At 42.3% G+C, this 18,260-nt stretch overlaps 1 protein-coding gene across 4 annotated transcripts in view; it reads left to right on the top strand.

Moving 5' to 3' along the window:
- Positions 1-2,682: 2,682 nt before the first annotated feature.
- Positions 2,683-18,260, top strand: part of TRIM16 (tripartite motif containing 16) — a 56,076-nt gene continuing 40,498 nt past the window's right edge. The window contains exons 1-3 of one of the 4 annotated variants that reach the window (XM_045375314.3): positions 2,683-2,783; positions 3,650-3,928; positions 6,293-6,381. In XM_045375314.3, coding sequence (XP_045231249.2) covers positions 3,841-3,928; positions 6,293-6,381 — 177 coding nt within the window. In that variant the 5' untranslated portion in view covers positions 2,683-2,783; positions 3,650-3,840. Of the gene's footprint in view, positions 3,929-4,012; positions 4,111-6,292; positions 6,382-18,260 lie in introns of all 4 variants that reach the window. The other 3 variants (XM_045375315.3, XM_065532802.2, XM_065532800.2) reach the window with 3 other exon arrangements.

Genomic DNA, 18,260 nt, shown 5'->3' with positions numbered 1-18,260 from the left:
ATTTCCAGCCTGAAAAAGTCTTTCAGGCCGCCCCTGGCCAACCAAGAAGCCAGGAGTCCACATCCTGAACTTGAGAAAAAACCCTGTGGGCCATGCTTAGCAGACATGCACGCAGGCCAGCCGAGAAGCCATGTGTCCGTGTTCAGGGCCTGAGAAACAGCTTCACAGGCTGCCCCAGGCAGACACCCCACCAGGTCAGCTAAGCAGTGTGCCGACATCCCAGACCTGAGAAATAGTCTCATGGGCCACTCCAGGACACACATGTCCCAGCCAGCCAAGCAGCTTTGTGCCTTTGTTGCAAGCCTAAGTAACAGCCCCGCAGGCTTCGCTTAGAAGACATGCTCCCAGGACAGCCAAGCAGCTGTGCTCCTGTGTCCAGGGTCTGAGAAACAGAGCCACAGGCCACCACTGGCAGGCACCCTCTAGGCTGGCCAAGCAACAATGCATTCGTATCCCCACCCAGAGTTAACAGTCCCATAGCCCCAACCCCAGTGAGCCAGACCCCAAGTTGGTTGACCCACCATGTGCACAAGTGAGCCCCTGACTTGAGAAACAGCCCTGTGCAAAAGCCACATGACCACCACCACCACCTCTTAGCCTAGGCCGCTGAGACATTCACAAATGTCACCAGCATGCTTGCTTGTTTGTTTGTTTATTTATTTATTTATTTATTTATTTTTAAGACCGAGTCTTTCTCTGTCACCCAGGCTGGAGTGCAGTGGCGTGATCTCGGCTCACTGCAATCTCTGCCTCCTGGGTTCAAGCAATTCTCCTGCCTCAGCCTCCCGAGTAGCTGGGATTACAGGTGCCTGCCACCACGCCTGGCTAATTTTTGTGTTTTTAGTAGAGACGGGGTTTCACCATCTTGGCCAGGCTGCTCTTGAACTTCTGACCTCTTGATCCACCTGTCTCAGCCTCCCAAAGGACTGGGATTACAGGAGTGAGTCACCACACCCAGCCTGTCATTAGCATGTATTACAGCTGAAGAAACTATGTAGAGAATGCACTACTGCATCTACCTAGAACAAAAGCTAACACACTCCATTGAAGAAACACCCCAAGACCCATACGAATAAATCTTTCCCTGCAGAAGCTGCTCCATGAAATTGGAACGGTGATTGTTTCATCATATGTGTATAAATCAATGTAGAGCTGGGTGTGGTGGCTCATGCCTGTAATCCCAGCACTTTGGGAGGCTGAGGTGGGCACATCGCTTGAGTTCATTCAGGAGTTCCAGACCAGCCTGGCCAAAATGGTGAAACCCCGTCTCTACTAAAAATACCAAAATTAGCCTGGCATGGCAGCACATGCCTGTAATCTCAGCCATTCGGGAGGCTGTGGCAGGAGAATCCCTTGAACGTGGGAGGCAGAGGTTGCCATGAGCCAAGATCTCACCACTGCACTCTAGCCGACAGAGCAAGACTCTGTCAAAAAAAAAAAAAAAAGAAAGAAAGAAAGAAAGAAAAAGGAAGGAAAGGAAAGGAAAGGAAAGGAAAGGAAAGGAAAGGAGGAAGGAAGGAAGGAAGGAAGGAAGGAAGGAAGGAAGGAAGGAAGGAAGGAAAGAAAGAAAAATGTAGAAACACATGAAACATGAAAAAGCAAGGAGCAGGACACCTCCAAAAGAACACAATAATTTCCAGTAACAGACACCAATCATAAGAAAATATACAAAGTTCAACCATAAGAAAATATACAAAGTTCCTGCCGGGCGCGGCAGCTCACGCCTATAATCCCAGCGCTTTAGAAGGCTGAGGCGGGCGGATCACGAGGTCAGGAGACTGAGACCATCCTGGCTAACACGTGAAATCCCGTCTCTACTAAAAATACAAAAAAATTAGCCGGGCGTGGTGGCAGGCGCCTGTAGTCCCAGCTACTCAGGGGGCTGAGGCAGCAGAATGGTAGGCGGAGCTTGCAGTGAGCTGAGATCATGCCACTGCACTCCAGCCTGGGCGACAGAGCCAGACTCTGTCTCAAAAAAAAAAAAAAAAAAAAAAAAAAGAAAATATACAAAGTTCCAGAAAAAGAATTTAAAATAATAATCTTAAGGAAACAGTGGAATTCAAGAGCATACAGTTACACAATTCAATTAAATCAAGAAAACTCATAATTTGAGAAATTTAACAGAGATATAAAAAAGAACCATACAGAAAATCTAGAACTGGAGAATTCAATGAATTAAATGAAAAATGCAATCAAGACTCTTAAAAACAGACTAGACCAAGCATAAGAAACAATTTCTGGGCCGGGCGTGGTGGCTGGCACCTGTAATCCCAGCACTTTGGGAGGCCAAGATGAGTGGATCACCTGAGGTCAGGAGTTCGAGACCAGCCTGGCCAATATGGTGAAACCCCGTCTCTACTAAAAATACAAAAAAAAAAATTAGCTGGGCATGGTGGCGGGCGCCTGTAATCCCAGCTACTCGGGAGTCTGAGGAGGAGAATCGCTTGAACCCGGAAGGCGGAGGTTGCAGTGAGCCGAGATCGCGCCACTGCACTCCAGTCTGGCGACAGTGCTAGACTCCGTCTCAAAGAAAAAAAAATTCTGCTCTATAACTTCACTTTTAACATTGTTTAGGTTTTTTTTAAATTTTTTTTTTGAGAGGGAATCTCGCTCTGGCGCCCGGGCCGCTCCGGACTACATTTCCCAGGAGCCTCGAGGCGCACTTCCGCTTCCGGCCCCTGCGTCTGGAGGGGTTGTTCGCGTGGCGAGTGTCTGTCCTCCCTGTCCTCCCTAGCAGAGTCCCTCCCCGTGTGTGGACCGAGGAGGAGCAGACGCTGGACAGGGTGTGTGTGTTCAGCAGTGGATTGTCAGCCTTGGGTCCCAGCTGCTCCCCTTTGGACCTCTCCCTGGGCCCGCTGATCTGACTGATTCCTTCTACTTGGAGCTAGGACTCGGCCACCTTGACGCGCCCCCTCTGCCCCTTGGGTTTTGTGTGTGGGGGAGTGGGGGTGTATGTGTGTTTCCTATCTGAGACACCTCCGGGTCGTTTGCTCGGAAACAGGATGAGGGCCCGCATAACTTGGAGCACTTGGCTGGAAGGTGAGGCAGGTCGTGTCCAAGGCTCCCGTGCCCGGGCCAGGTTAGGCACCAACGCGTCTCTTATGTCTCTGCAGCCTGCAGTGTGGTGGAACCGTTTTATAGACTGACAGTGTGAACGTGGGAGGGGATGGATATCAGAGGTTCGTTTATCTAGATTTTCAGAGAAAATGCTCTGATGTGAGTGTAAGCAGGTTACTCTCTGTATCTCGTGTTCTTTACCTGTAATTTGAGGTTTGTTTTACCTACTTTTAAGTGGTGGTTGTGAGGATTAAATGGAATTTTGACATGCAACAGTTGACACAGGGCCAGACACCAAGTAAGGGATCAATCAGTTGTCGCTTTTATTAATAGTAGGCATCCATCTCCCCATTTGTTCATAAGAAGGAAACACCCAAGAAGGAAAAGTAACTTGTAGGGCACCCAGCCAACTAGCACATAGTGGAAATTAGAATCCCGGCACTCCCAGCAGGGCACTTTCCACCACCCTGCACTTTTGTATTCAGCAGGCACAGTATCTTTACTGCTGTCTGTAACTAGCTGTCTATGTTCCCAGCGTCTGACTCTGCAGGGCCCTGGTGGTATAAAGGTACTGAGACTTGCCTGTGTTTAGGGCTTCCTGAAGATTAAATGGCTGCTGAAGTTCTTGAGTTTAGCTTTGGCTCAAAAGATACTGCTTCAGACTCTGTGTTCTGAATAGAGTCTCAGAGAATGAAAAAAGAAATACAATGAAAAAGGAAAAAACTTCAATCCAGAATCTCTTGCCAGAGTTTCTGGGAGAATGCTGGCAATTCCCAGGAAGATATGTGGAGAACGGAAAGGTTGCTACACCCAAATAGTGTAGCAAAGGCTATGATTATGGAGGACTGGACCTGCAAACTCCAGAACAGAGGTAAGAAATAGAAATAAAGGGTCTTGCCATTAGCCGAGAATCTACAGTGTGCACACACAACCTCATTTTAGTTTTTCTTTACAGAAACCTTATAAAATGTATGTGGGCAGCATAGAGACCTTGGGCAAGTTAACAGTTTCTTCATCTGTAAATAGTGATTTATGGAAAGCACCTGGTGCATGGTGAGTGTGCGAAGAATGGTAGTGATTTTACTAATATCATTCCCTTTTAATTTGAAACTCTGAAAGACAAGATACCTTACTTCCATACTCTTTCCATTATGCCACCTGCCTCTCTGAAGGATGAGGGGGGATAAGTCAGACTCCTTGGAAGAGGAGAAAGAAATAGGTATGGAGAGGCTGATGACTTGATTTGGCATTACAGCACATGGGAGAGCCCTAGTCCCTTGAAACTTCTATGAGCTCAGGGGTAGAGCTGGGGCCTGCGTCCCCAGGGTCCATGGCCCTGCTGCTCATTTCTGGCAGAATTAGGGACTGCTCCTTGGCTCTCTTTCAGTTTGCTCTCAAAAAGTGCTTTCTCTTAAGGAGATACAAAGGGATGTCCCAGAATAGAAGGGACTTCCATAGTCTATCTCTAGTCTGTTTGGCTCTCCTACAATATCCTGCCCTCAGGCCCTCTGATTTCTGGAAGTCCTGGAACTTAGGAGTTCCTAACTCTACCTTAGCTCCCACTGATTGCCAGTGCCCAGTACAGGGAGGGCACAGGCATCTTGTGGGGAAGTTGGATTTGGGAGTAGGACCAAACATATCGATTGTACCTTTTTTCCTTGTAAAACAAAGTATAGAAAGAAAGTGCCATAAAGTCTTGGTTAATGTTGATATGCAGAAAATATTGAGAGTAATAATTAACTGATGATTAAATGACCTTTCCTGAGTGCTTATTCTGTACCAGGTACTGGTTTGGGCCATTTATGTGCATTAACGCACATTGTAGCAGGGTAGGTACCATTATTATTATATTTTTTGAGACTGTGTCTCACTCCGTTGCCCAGGGTGGTGCAATCTTGGCTCACTGCAACCTCCGCCTCCAAGGTTCACGCCATTCTCCTACCTCAGCCTCCCGAGTAGCTGGGACTACAGGCGCCCACCAACACGCCTGGCTAATTTTTTTTTTTATTTTTAGTAGAGACGGGGTTTCACCGTGTTAGCCAGGATGGTGTTGATCTCCTGACCTTGTGATCTGCCCGTCTTGGCCTCCCAAAGTGCTGGGATTACAGGCATGAGCCCCTGTGCCTGGCCATTATTCTCTTTTTTAAAATTAGGAAACGGAAGCCCAGAAGAAACTTGGCTATGGTTATACAGAGCCAAGATGTAAAGGCAGCAGGCAGGCAGACTCCGGAGCCAGAGTTCCAATGACAAAGGATTACAGGAGGCATGAATTCTACAAAATTGTGAAACCCTGTACTTGATAATAACTGAGGCCTAGAAAGAACTACTTCTTCCCCCAAACACATCCACAAGGAGCTTTAAGTACTGCTTTTTGGAGGTGGGTGGAGAGAGGATCAAAGAAATAATAAACTGTAAAATATTAGGAAAATATAGATTGATATGTAGAATAAGATAAATAGCATGTAACCCTACTACCTAGAGAGAAGCTCAAAGAAGTGCTCAAAGGTAATATGATCAGCAGTTTTCTCCCTACAGGCAAAATCAAAATGGAGAAGTAAATTATGAGCGGAAGGTTGCTTGTTGGGCATAGAATCAGACCGAGGGAATTTGGGGCTCATTCATTAATTCGTTCACAATACTTAGGGACTACTGTCTGCCAAGTACACTGTGCTTGGTGCTTAGGACGCAGGGGTGAATGATATGACACATGCAATTTAGTGGAGCGTGTGTGGTGGAACAGACCTAAGATGGCCACAGACTCACCGTGGGCCTGGAATACTCACGATGGGGTGGCTGAAGGTGTCTGTGACCATGACTGCTGGGGTGGGCACTGCTGCCTTTTGCTTCTGTGATTCCCTTTTTCTTGTTCTATAAAATTGGTCACTTTCTCCATTTGAGAATAAAGGAGTTGAGCCTGGAGGTCTTTAAGCACCTCTCCAACTGTAACATTACACTTCTTGTTTTAGGGTTTTTTGGTCCCAAAGAACCTCATTTTCAGAGCAGTGGCTCACGCAGATCCTGAACCCAGTTAATGGTCGTACCTTTCCCTAAGTTTACGTTCCTTCTATCCTCTGAGATTATCTTTGAAGTCTCATTATATAGATGTCTGTAAAATCCTTCAAGCTATGGACAGCCAAGGTCAGAGGCACATTTTGTCATGAGTGGCTGTTTCTAAACTCACAGGTTTGAGATATGTGAAGATAAACCAGATTCCTTTATGTCGATTTCCTCCCAGTTCTGCCTTCTGAGGACCCTGCTGTTTCCCAAAAGAGGTGTCTTGAGAAGGAAAATATGGCTGCTCTTTGCCGGACAGCAGAGTCCCAGGTGAGTTGGGGATTTTCCTCTCTTCTCGGAAATCTTATTTTAATTGAGTTGGGGATTTTCCTCTCTTCTCGGAAATCTTATTTTAATTGAGTTGGGGATTTTCCTCTCTTCTTGGAAATCTTATTTTAATTCCTGAAGCAAATTTCTTTCTCTTAGCATGAAGCTTGTCAACCGCATTAGCCACAGCAGTTTGAAAGGAAAGGATCCAGTGGCGGGGATGGACTGCCAACGAGATGGCGTTCGAGTGTTCCTCAGTTGTATGGCAGCAGCAGTGAAGGTCAGGCGGCTTGGTAGCCTCGCCCATCAGTTGGCAGTGTAGAGAAAGGATGGGGGCGGCGGGGTGGGAATGAGGCCTCTTTAGCAGATAATTGAGGAGCATGACTCCTAGAACATGGTTGGGTAAGAATCAAGCTTCTTTTTGTTCACTTGAGACATTTGGCGTAGATATGCGAAGGCACGTGAGGCATTTCTTTCTTCCATCTGTTTAGAATATTTTGGGGAGAAAAGATGTACACAAATCTATGTGGCACAAACCAGCAGATTTATTGTTCTTAAGGACCTTCTTATTAAGGGCCCTTATTGTTAAGGGCCTATTCAGTAATAAAGTGTCTTAGGGAAAATGCTTTTTGGACTTGGAGGAGCAGGAGCAAATGTGTCTGGCTGAGAGAGATTTAGGAAGGTTTTATTCATTCAACTAGCATTTTAAAGTTCTTTTAAGCAGCTCCTAGGCTAATGAATGTAGTAAGATTTGATGTGGGCCCTGAAGGCTGAGTAGAATCTTGAAGGGTTTGTAGAAAGTTAGTGACATAAATGACTTAGAATCAAAGCAAGATACTGATTCCTCTGGCACAGGAAAAAAGTCAGTACATTGAAATCACGGAGATGTTGTTCCACAAAAAATTAAAGGCTTCTTATACTCAAAGTTCTTTCCTAGATATGATTCTCAAGTTTGGCCTATTTCTATTTTTTTTTTTTTTGAGACAGAGTCTCGCTCTGTCGCCCAGGCTGGAGTGCAGTGGCGCGACCTCAGCTCACTGCAAGCTCCACCTTCCGGGTTCACACCCTTCTCCTGCCTCAGCCTCCCGAGTAGCTGGGACTATAGGTGCCCACCACCACGCCTGGCTAATTTTTTTGTTATTTTTAGTAAAGATGGGGTTTCACTGTGTTAGCCAGGATGGTCTTGATCTCCTGACCTTGTGATTTGCCCGCCTTGGCTTCCCAAAGTGCTGGGATTACAGGCATGAGCCACCGCACCCTGCCAATAGTTTTCTTGTAATTGAGTTCTATATATAAAATTACTGTAAAATAAAACTATCAAATTAGGTCAAAGGGGTATACGCATTTTAAGATTTTAAGATTCTTTAATATACGAGTCAATAAAATCTTGTCTTTGACACTGTGAACATAGTTTAATCTATTTCCTCTTCATCCCATTAGTCTCCCCTAATTATGCCTCATTTAACTTTTTCTTCAGAACCCCATGCAGGTGTTTCAGGGCTTTGTGTCATTCAAGGATGTGGCTGTGAACTTCACTGAGGAAGAATGGAGAGAACTGGACCCTGCTGAGAGAGTCTTGTACAGAGATGTAATGCTGGAGACCTATAGGAACCTGGTCTCCTTGAGTAAGCTTGGGTCCTTCCACCCCAGATTGACCTTTCAGGATACCTTTGCCTTCTAAAGATTCCCTTGCTTCTATTAGGGGATGATAACAAATGAGGCTTTGGTTATTTTCCCCCACAGAATCCAGATCAGATCCTTAAACTGTTTCTCACCCTACTTGGGTAGAAATTATTTAATTGCTTTTGACAATTAGTTATTTCATTTTCTCCTCTCTAAAATGCAACAGAGTGGGACTGAGAATAGGGTGGTCCTTTCTCTTTTGAACTTAAAATTACATTCTGTTTGTGTCTCTTAGTAGGATGTCCATTTTCCAAACCTGCTATCATCTCCCAGTTGGAAGAAGTGGTAAACCCACAAACGCACATGCAGGAGGGAGAGGTGCCAAGAAGCAGCTGTACAGGCAAGTGAGAACAAGGCAGATTGCATCTTTAGAAATAAGAGTTAGGGGTTCTTCCCAAATCCTCCAGGCCTGTAGAAGATGTTGAATCCCCCTGCAGTCTCATCTTCACTTGACCACATCAGAATCGTAATAGCTTACCCCTCTATTTCTTCCCAGACTCAAGGAAGAGATACTTCCTCCTTAAAGTTATAACACCAACACATAATCCGGAGATCACCTTTGTGCCTCATCCTGAGGCATTTTATGAGGCTATTCCCCTTTCCTCTTTAGTAACTGGAATCACTTCTTCATTTACTATGTCTTCATCCTACCTAGTTTTCTGCTGTCTAAGAAATACTAAGAGAAGGAAATAATTTGAATAATTTTAAGGTTATAAAATTGACATAATTTGTTGTATAGATTTGAGAGGTGAGGGAGTAACAGAAAAAGAAAATTCTCAGGTTTCTGGTTTGGATGTGTAAGTGAATGGAAGTTCTCTTCCCTGAGATGGAGAACACAGGAGAAGTAGCAAGTTTAGCAGGTGGAAGATGAGTTCAGTGTATCTTAAGTTGTTTGAAGTGTCTGTAATAAGTCTAAACCAGTGGTTCTTAACCAGGGACAAGTTTGCCCCCCAGGGGACATTTGGCCATGTCTGAAGTGTGCTATGGGCATCTCATGGGTAGAGTCCAGGGATGCTGCTAAACACCCTACAATGCACAGGACAGGGCCCCACACAAAGACATGTCCGTCTAAAATGTCAATAGTGCTGCAGTTGAGAAAACCTGCTCTAAGTGGTGATGTCTGGAGGCTAGATGAATATGAGGAGGACATGCCAAATGTATCTTAGTAAAGGAAAGAGATCTTAACTGGTGATACAGAGTTGGGAGTTGCCTGAGAATGGATGGTAATTGAAGCCATGGGAGTGGATAATATCACCCAAAGAGCACAAAAAGAGTTACAAGAGAGCCTGGAACCCTAATGAACACAAACATTCAAGTATCTGCAAAAAAATAAATAAACAAACAAATATATGTATATAGTATATAGTACATATATTTTATAGTATATATGCAAATATATATGTGTATATATACTAAAACTATAGTTATAATTTCAGCCTTAAGGAAGGGGGGAAAAAAGAAAATTCTAAGAAAGGGGAGATGGAAAAAGCAAAATAGATTCCTCATCAACAGAAGATACAATTATATAATTTTATAATTTATATTCTATTATAAACATAATATGTATGTATGTATGTATATACGTATGTGTATGTACATATGTGTATATATATACACAGGGCTTCTATCCAGTGTGGATCCTCTGATGTTGGGTAAGACGGGCAGTTCTACTGAAGGCTTTCCCACACTCCTGACGATCAAACGGTTTCTCTCCAGTATGAACCCTCTGATGCTGGGTAAGAGATGAGCTCTGGCTGAAGGCTTTCCCCCAGTCTTTACAGGTGTAGGGTTTCTCTCCAGTGTGGACTTTTGTATGTTTTGTAAGAGTTGAGCTCTGACCGAAGGCTTGACCACATTCTTTACACTTGTAGGGTTTTTCTCCAGTATGAGTTCTGTCACATAAATGTGGCAGAGCTTTCAGGTGTAGTTCAGCCCCCTCAGTAGACATCAGAGACTTCACAGTGGAGAATCTACCTGAATGTCTGGGCAAATCCACTCAGACTCTTCATTTTGTTAAATACCAAAGAATTATACTTTCATAGGTTGTTACAGTGGCGATGCTTTTCTATTATATTTTAAGGGATGAAAATTCCCCCCTCTCCTACCTTAGTTATTTTCTCCTGCAAAGCTATCAGAATATCACAAATCCAAGTGAAGAAATACTGAACTGAAATCTGGAATATCCTAATAGACTCTAAAGCTCAATTTTTTTTTTTTTTTTTTTTTTTTTTTTTTTTTTTTTTTGAGGCGGAGTCTCGCTCTGCCACCCAGGCTGGAGCGCAGGGGCCCGATCTCGGCTCACTGGAAGCTCCGCCTCCCGGGTTCACGCCATTCTCCTGCCTCAGCCTCCCGAGTAGCTGGGACTGCAGGCGCCCGCCACCATGCCCGGCTAGTTTTTTGTATTTTTAGTAGAGACGGGGTTTCACCGTGTTAGCCAGGATGGTCTCAATCTCCTGACCTCCTGATCCGTCCGCCTTGGCCTCCCAAAGTGCTGGGATCACAGGCGTGAGCCACTGCGCCCAGCCTATTGTGTCTTCTGTTGATGAGGAATCTATTTTGCTTTTCCCATCTCCCCTTTCTTAGAATTTTGTTTCTTTTTTTTCCCCTTCCTTAAGACGGAATTATAACTATCACTTCTCAGAAAGTAAGAACCATTTACCTTGGAAACTGACAGCCTTACATAGTAACTATTATGCAATCCCAACACAAGAGTTAGGGAAGATTTAGTCAACACTTCTAGAAAACATTTTAGAAAAAAATAGTCATATGAATTTGTATCAGACTGTCACCAGATTAAGTTACTTGAGGCTGCCTGATGAACATTCCTGTATATGGCTCTAAGAAATGTTATGTGTACCTATTAGGTAAAATAAATAAAGCCAGGCATTATTTTTTGGTTACACTGTGGCTCAACACATACATGCAAACTTTTTTTTTTCTTTCAAATCTTCCTAAGCGTAAACTGATGTTAGAGTCACTTTTTAGGTTTCCATGAATTATTTTCCCTGCCTTTTTTTTTTTCTTTTTCCTATTTTAGGTGCGTTTCAGTTACCTGAGAGTAATCCAATTGTATAGGATTGGAATCCCTTGATTTTCTCGTATCATTCCCAATGTACTAGCCAGAACCTGAGATTTCCGTGCTTTCTATTTTTCTCACTAAAAGGGCTATTCTGAACTCTCTCTCCTCACCTGCTTTCCTATCCTTCTCTTCTATTTAAAGAAGTCCGTGTTAGTACAGCTTGAAATTCAACAGGGCTTGAATTACAGAAGGCACAACTGAATTTAGAGAAGAAAAGATTTTTGTTCTGAAAATTAACGGTGAGACAGACCACTCTGAATAAATGGTAATATCTGGAAATAATTTTTGAAATGCCCAAAATCCTTAGTAATTTTAAGAAATTGAAAGGGGGTGGAGAGGATCATCTATAAGAGTGTCTGCATTAGAATAGGACTTCTTAAAGTAATGTTTGTTAACAATTTCGGTAACAAGGTCATTTCCAAACATTGTTCCTGGTGCCAGTTAGCTTTGGATTGGTGGAAATCATTGTTGTTCCTTCAGAGGCCTCATCTGTGGTAATTTGTTTTAGAACTAAAAACTCAAGACAGATGTCCTTGAGCTAAAGGTCTGTCCTAGAATGGGTGGATTGCATGAATTCATGGATTGTACTATAGTGAATTTGTATAATTCCTTGTAGCCTAAATATAATTTGGATCCAGAAATATTAAAATTTCGAGGACATCATAGTGACAAAATATTTGAAATCAGAACAGTTCTAGAAATGTTACGACTGAGACTGGGACTTACAGAGCCTTTTTGGTTTTGTTTCAGTTTACTCTGACTGTACTGTTAGTAGTGTGGTCTATGCTTCTACTCTCCTCTCGGATTTGTTTGTTTGTTTGTTTGAAACAGGGTTTTGCTCTATTGCCTGGGCTGGAGTGCAGTGGCACCATCACAGCTCACTGCAACCTTGAACTCCCAGGATCCTTGATCCTCCCACCTCAGCCTCCTAAGTAGCTGGGACCACAGGCAAACGTCACCACGCCTGACTGGTTTGTTTGTATTTTTTGTAGATGGCATTTGCCATATTGCCCAGACTGTCTTGAACTCTTGAGCTCAAGCAGTCTGCCCACCTTGGCCTCCTGAAGTGCTGGCATTACTGGCATGAGCCGCCATGCCCAGCATTTGGATATTTCTATAACAGGATTCTCTCTCGTGTGCTGTAGTGTAGACCACACTTACCCTTCATGATGGAGAATATAATTCCTCTCCTTTTATAATCAAGCTAAAGCTCTGTGTGTTTGTTTGGTTATGGTAAAGTCTGGGGCAGGTTTTTGATTTAGAGCTTTAGATAGTACATGTTCTGATATTTTTATCTCTTTTTGGTAGGTAATCTGGATTCTTTAGTTTTTAAATCGTGAGTGTCTAATTTTATAATTTATATGTTAAAATTGCCTGTATGCTTGGCTGATACGTGTCCAGTGAAGGGAAAATTAATTTACATGTTAAATTAATTCCTCCAAGCAAATTATCCTGAATAATTTGCACTGTTGTGATAAGCTAACTAGGGTGACCCCAGGCTGGATTTGAGGATTGCAGGAAGAGATATTTAGTGATTAAAGCAGGACTTTCTGTCTTTTTGGAGGAGGCATTAATACTTGTTAGGTTTTCTTTAAGTTAAGAGCCAGTTGTCACTTTATCACTCTTTTCAGTTTGCAAGTTAGTCTCCTTTAGGACCCAGCTTAAGGTATCACCTCCACCCTCACTTCTTCCTTGTCCACTGTCACTGAAAATAATCTCCTCCTCTGAATACCAGTACTGCTCACTATTTATATCATTCACATATGCCTATGAAACATGACAATTCTGGTTTGATACTAATATCCGGCCTTATTCTCAATTTTAACATCATCAGGGATCATGATTTTAACATCATTGTCATCATGAGGGAAACCTATCTTTGTTTAGGTCTTTTGTTGCTGATTTTACACAAAATAATACATACGGTTAAAAAAAATCACATGAAATAGAGTTTTTCAATGAAAAGTCATTCTTCTGGACCTTTGACCTATTAGATATATATCATATATTTGATGACTGCTGGGTATGTTTTGCCAAGAGTCATCTATGCAGAATACAGTGGCTTGAGATAAACATCTCAGGAAAAATCATCTCCTACTTACATTTTACTTAACAAGAATTCACCCATATGCACCAAGATATACCCCCCAAACCAAAAGATAAATTAGTGTAATTAAGAATACTATAAAGTTGGCCGGGTGCGGTGGCTCACACCTGTAATCCCAGCACTTTGGGAGGCTGAGGCGGGTGGATCACAAGGTCAGGAGATGGAGACCATCCTGGCTAACACGGTGAAACCCCATCTCTACTAAAAATACAAACAATTAGCCGGGCATGGTGGCGGGCGCCTGTAGTCCTAGCTACTCGGGAGGCTGAGGCAGGAGAATGGCGTGAAACCAGGAGGCGGAGCTTGCAGTGAGCCAAGATCGCGCCACTGCACTTCAGCCTGGGTGACAGAGTAAAACTCCGTCTCAAAAAAAAAAAAGAATACTATAAAATTATGTTTTGCACACCTGCATAAAATTATTTATCTATTTATACATGAGTTATTATCAGAGCTATACACAAAACTAGCTGTATTTTATGGGCAAATTCAAGGATTTATAAAGACAATATTGGTATTGCCCTATTTCCATCTTGTACGCTGACTGTGAAAGTAACCTTGTGTAAGAGCGTGACTCCAGTGAGTCTAGAGGCCCAGCCAGTTCATTCGTGTGCTAGTTTATTCCTCTCCCTGAATGTTTTTGCTTCGTTTGCCAAAGTTGACTGTATCAGACGATATGCCAATTTATCCTAGTAGGAAGATTGTTAGGATACAGCAACACGGTGAATTAAGAAGCACACCAGATTAATCCAAGTCCAAAAAAAAATCCACTTAACCTTAATCAGCTTCATATATTAGGCCTGGAATAAATATGACTATAGTGCAAACGAGAAGACATTAGACAATATTCATTTGTATATTATTGTTATCAGATGAGGCACACTGACATAAACAAAACCCTGGAAATACAGTAACAGTATAGTGAAGCCATGGCTTAGGATTCTTTGCTTATTCAGTATCACGGTTTTTATAGGACCCCAACACTAGAAATTAAAGATTCCCAGTAACACCAACTTAATTGCATGTAGAATAATCCTTAATGGAGAAAATACTTACAATTGTATAGAAAGCCTACAGTGGATTGTTTGTTATCATCCCTGTTCATAGATTTTAGAACCAAAAGGGAACTTTGAATATCTAATATGGGCCTTTTATTTTGCGAGTGAGGAGATGGAGATCTGGAAAGGTTAAATGATATGCCTATGCTATTTGGGGTGAGGGCAGTGGATAGCGGAGCTGAGCTTCCACAGACCTCCCCGCCCTGCATCAAAAAATGACCTTTCTGTGACATGTAGACCATAGAGAGCACCTGGGAGAGCAATGGGCATAGGGACGCTTGGAAGTGGAGGAAATTAGTGGCTGAATGAGGGACAGGAGGGAGCTGGTTTACATTAAGTAGTAGTTACTGACTGGAGCGCTATGATGAGGCCATGGTACAGAGTGCTTTGAAGTCCTGCCCTGGGCCTGGGAATGGAGTCTGGACACATGTGATAGGCTTTTCATCCTTGTTGCTTCTGCCCTGTGGCAATTGGGGATTTACTGGATGAAAATGGGTTTTCTTGTTACTAAATTTAAACTGCAGAATATCTCCAAGCTATGAAAATAATTCTGTGTGCGTGCACCTGTGGGTTAGAACACTCATTCTAACCGACACGAGGAAATTATCTCATGAAGACTTTACCTGGTGTGATATTCTTATGAGTGAATGAATGAACACCTTTTGTTTCTCTACTTTGCACTCACAAGACTCATTCTTTCACATTAGTGGTTGTCAACCAGGGGTGATTTTTCCCCCTCCAGGAGACAACTGCCAGTGTCTGGAGACAGTTTTGGTTGTCACAATTGGGGGAGGGAGTGTTACTGGCACCTAGAGGATAGAGGCGAGGAATACTGCGAATCGTCCTACAACGCACAGGACAGCCCCCACAAAAAAGGATTGTCCCACCTAAAACGGCAGTAGCACTGAGATTCAGAAATTTTTAGATAAGCAATTTACTGTGGCGGTATATCCCCACGAGGTGGCGGTACAGCCTCCTGCTGCCAGGTTAAACTCAAACTATAGTAATTCACCCTGAGCAGTTGATTGTAATAGCAAATCTATTCTCTTTTTCAAAAAGTACACTTGAATGTTTTTTACATTACAAAAGTGAAACATTCTTTGTGACAGATTCAAATAGTATACTGTAGAAGTGTATAAGTAAAAGAAAGGGGTTCCTGAGTTCCCCCTTCACAAATCCTACCCTTTAGAATTGATGTGTATCTTTTTAGATTCTTTTCTTGTGCGTGTGTATGTACGCATGCATAACTAGTAGTGTACTGTTTTGTTTTTCAACTCACTTATAACTTTCAACATTATACTGTAGACATCTTTAAAAATAATTTAGAAGTATCTCATTTTTTAAATGGATGCATTGTGTTCTGATGTATGGATGTCCTATAATTTCTATATATTCTTATTAATGGGCATTTGGGTTCTTTCCAGTTTTTTTCCTGATACAGGCAATTCAGTGGTCATGCCGCTATTTCCGTAGGATAGATTCCTGGAAATGTGAGAGCTGGGTCAGAGTACATTTAAAATATTGATGAATTGGCTGTACTAGTTTATACTCTAACAGTGTAGCAGAGTGCCTTTTTCTCTCCCTAACGTTGGATACTGTCAAGATTTTATTTTTAATATATATTTTATTATATTTCATTCTTAATAATGTTGAATGTCTTTTCCTATGTTTATTTTTTCTGTGTTTATCAGTTATTTGTAGTTCTTCCATGAATTGCCTATTCATTTCCTTTTTCCATTTTTATTGGATTGCTTTCTTTCTATCAATTTGGAGTAGCTCCTTATACATTTTGCTTATTAATGCTTTGAAGTTTCTTTTTGAATATGGGGTAAGTTAAGGATAACATAGCTAGCCAATGGAACTAACTGTCCTTATTGAATAATTCCTCCCTTTCTCACTGAGTTGAAATATATACATATATGAGTCTGTTTTTGGACTCTGTTCCATCTAATGCTGTGCTAGTTTCACAGTGTTTTATTTATTGTGGTTTGTAGCTGGTTGGTGAAGAAGAATGGGAAAAATGTTAGGCGGTGTGTTTTCATGTGCAAAAGCCTAGAGATAGGAGAAAACAGCAAGGGAGTGAAGGAAGGCCAGAGGCTAAGGAAGGAACGAGGACATGAGGAGGAGGGGGAATGAGGGGGAATGATGCTGGAGCACAGATGGGGCTCAGATCATACAAGACCCCATGGGCCATTTTCAAATTTGGATCTTTATTCTTAGAGCCATGGTAAGATTTTAACCAGAGAAGTGACATGATCAGACTTATATTTTTTGAAGCTTTCTTTGGACTTCTGCTTCTGGCTATGATGGAGTAACTGGTACTAGGCTAGCCCTCCCACCATAAACTGCTATACAACATGACAAAATAGATGAGACAATATTTTCAGGCAGTGGACAATAGGTCGCACAAAACTACTGATCCCAGACAGAGGGAACCTCATGAGGTGAACCCCATGATCACCCAACTTTCTGTCTTAGAACTACTCCCAACCATGGCACAGATAGCTGGAGTCCATGTAGAGCACAGTGGTCCCACTGAGTGGAGGATATGGAGATCGGGGTTCAGAGCAGCGGAAGCAGACAGATAGTGTGGGGTGAGATACAGAGAGGAGGGAGTTGTATAAGAGCATCCACAAGTACATGGATAAGTCCCTCGTAAGTCAAAGGTTGAGAAGCAAGCTGAATGTGAGCTAGGTGGGATCACTCAAGAGTTACGAGATAGCGGCTACTGTGGGATTGAGAGTAGAACAGTGTCATGGTGGGATCCTGGGACATACAAAGGACACTGGGAAAAACCAAGGAAATCTGAGTAAGAATGGACTTCAGTTAATAATGTATCAATATTAGTTCATTAATTGTGACCAGCTATCATAGAGTAACATAAGATGTTAACAGTAGGGGTATTGTATACCCCTATGGTAGAAAGATTGAAGGGTCTTATGTACCCCCATTGGGTGTGGGGTATATAGGAACTCTTAAAAAAAGAGTTTGATCTACCATGGTAGAGAATTTATTCTTTCCATAGAAATGAAAGGATTCTTAGATGAAGAAGCATTCAAAGAGAAGTCAGCCAAAACATATAGGAAGAAGAAAGTCATAGATATATATCAGGAAGTTAATTGATTAAATATTCTCTCTGGGGAAAAAAAAAAGCTACTTCTTGCATCTTACACAACTGCACATGTACATTTTTTGCTGGAAAACCATCAGAAGTCCCATTTTGTCACTTAGAATGTTATAAAGTCAGGTACTCCAGATTTGAGATATAATGAAATTAATAATTTTTACTGTTGTTGTCAAGTACATTCTTAAGTGAAACTGGCTTCTTTTTAAAATTTATTTTCAATTTTTGAGTGTGTGGAAAAGTACAATGACTGCTAGCACAGTTTGGTGCCACTGCTTTGATATGTGTGCTGAGGCCCCAGCAGTTTAACTCACTATTGCTCCTGCATCATTGCACAAATGACAATATGGTGAAAAAGGCAAAGAATACTCAAGTATTATCATGAAAATAGTTTTGACCTCGCACATCTCTGAAAGGGTCTCAGCGAAGCATCAAGGGTCCACAGATCATGCTTTTAGAACCACTGGGTTAGCAACAGGTACCTGGAGTTTATGTAAGACGAAGGAAAGCAAGCCTCTACAAATACTTTATGCTGTTAGACTTATCCCATTCATAAGCCTATTAGTTCTGCTCCATCCCACCCACCCCCACCAAGGCAGAGATTATTAGACAGAATAAAAAGCAAGACTTGCTTACATGATGTCTATAAGAGATGCATTTTGAATATCAAGAGCCAGGTAGGCTGGTTAAAGGATGGGGAAAAGATAATATCAAATAGCCCAAATGTAGAACAAAACCAAATGCTCATCAGTGGGGTAATGGGTAAACAGGCTTGGCTATAGAAATAGCATGGAATGCTACTCAGCAATGAAAACAACAGGCTACTAATACACA

Source organism: Macaca fascicularis, chromosome 16, assembly GCF_037993035.2.
Source record: "Macaca fascicularis isolate 582-1 chromosome 16, T2T-MFA8v1.1".
In the NCBI taxonomy this organism is placed as follows: Eukaryota; Metazoa; Chordata; class Mammalia; order Primates; family Cercopithecidae; genus Macaca; species Macaca fascicularis.
Note: the sequence above shows the minus strand (reverse complement) of the source record. Positions and strands in the feature narration are given on the sequence as shown.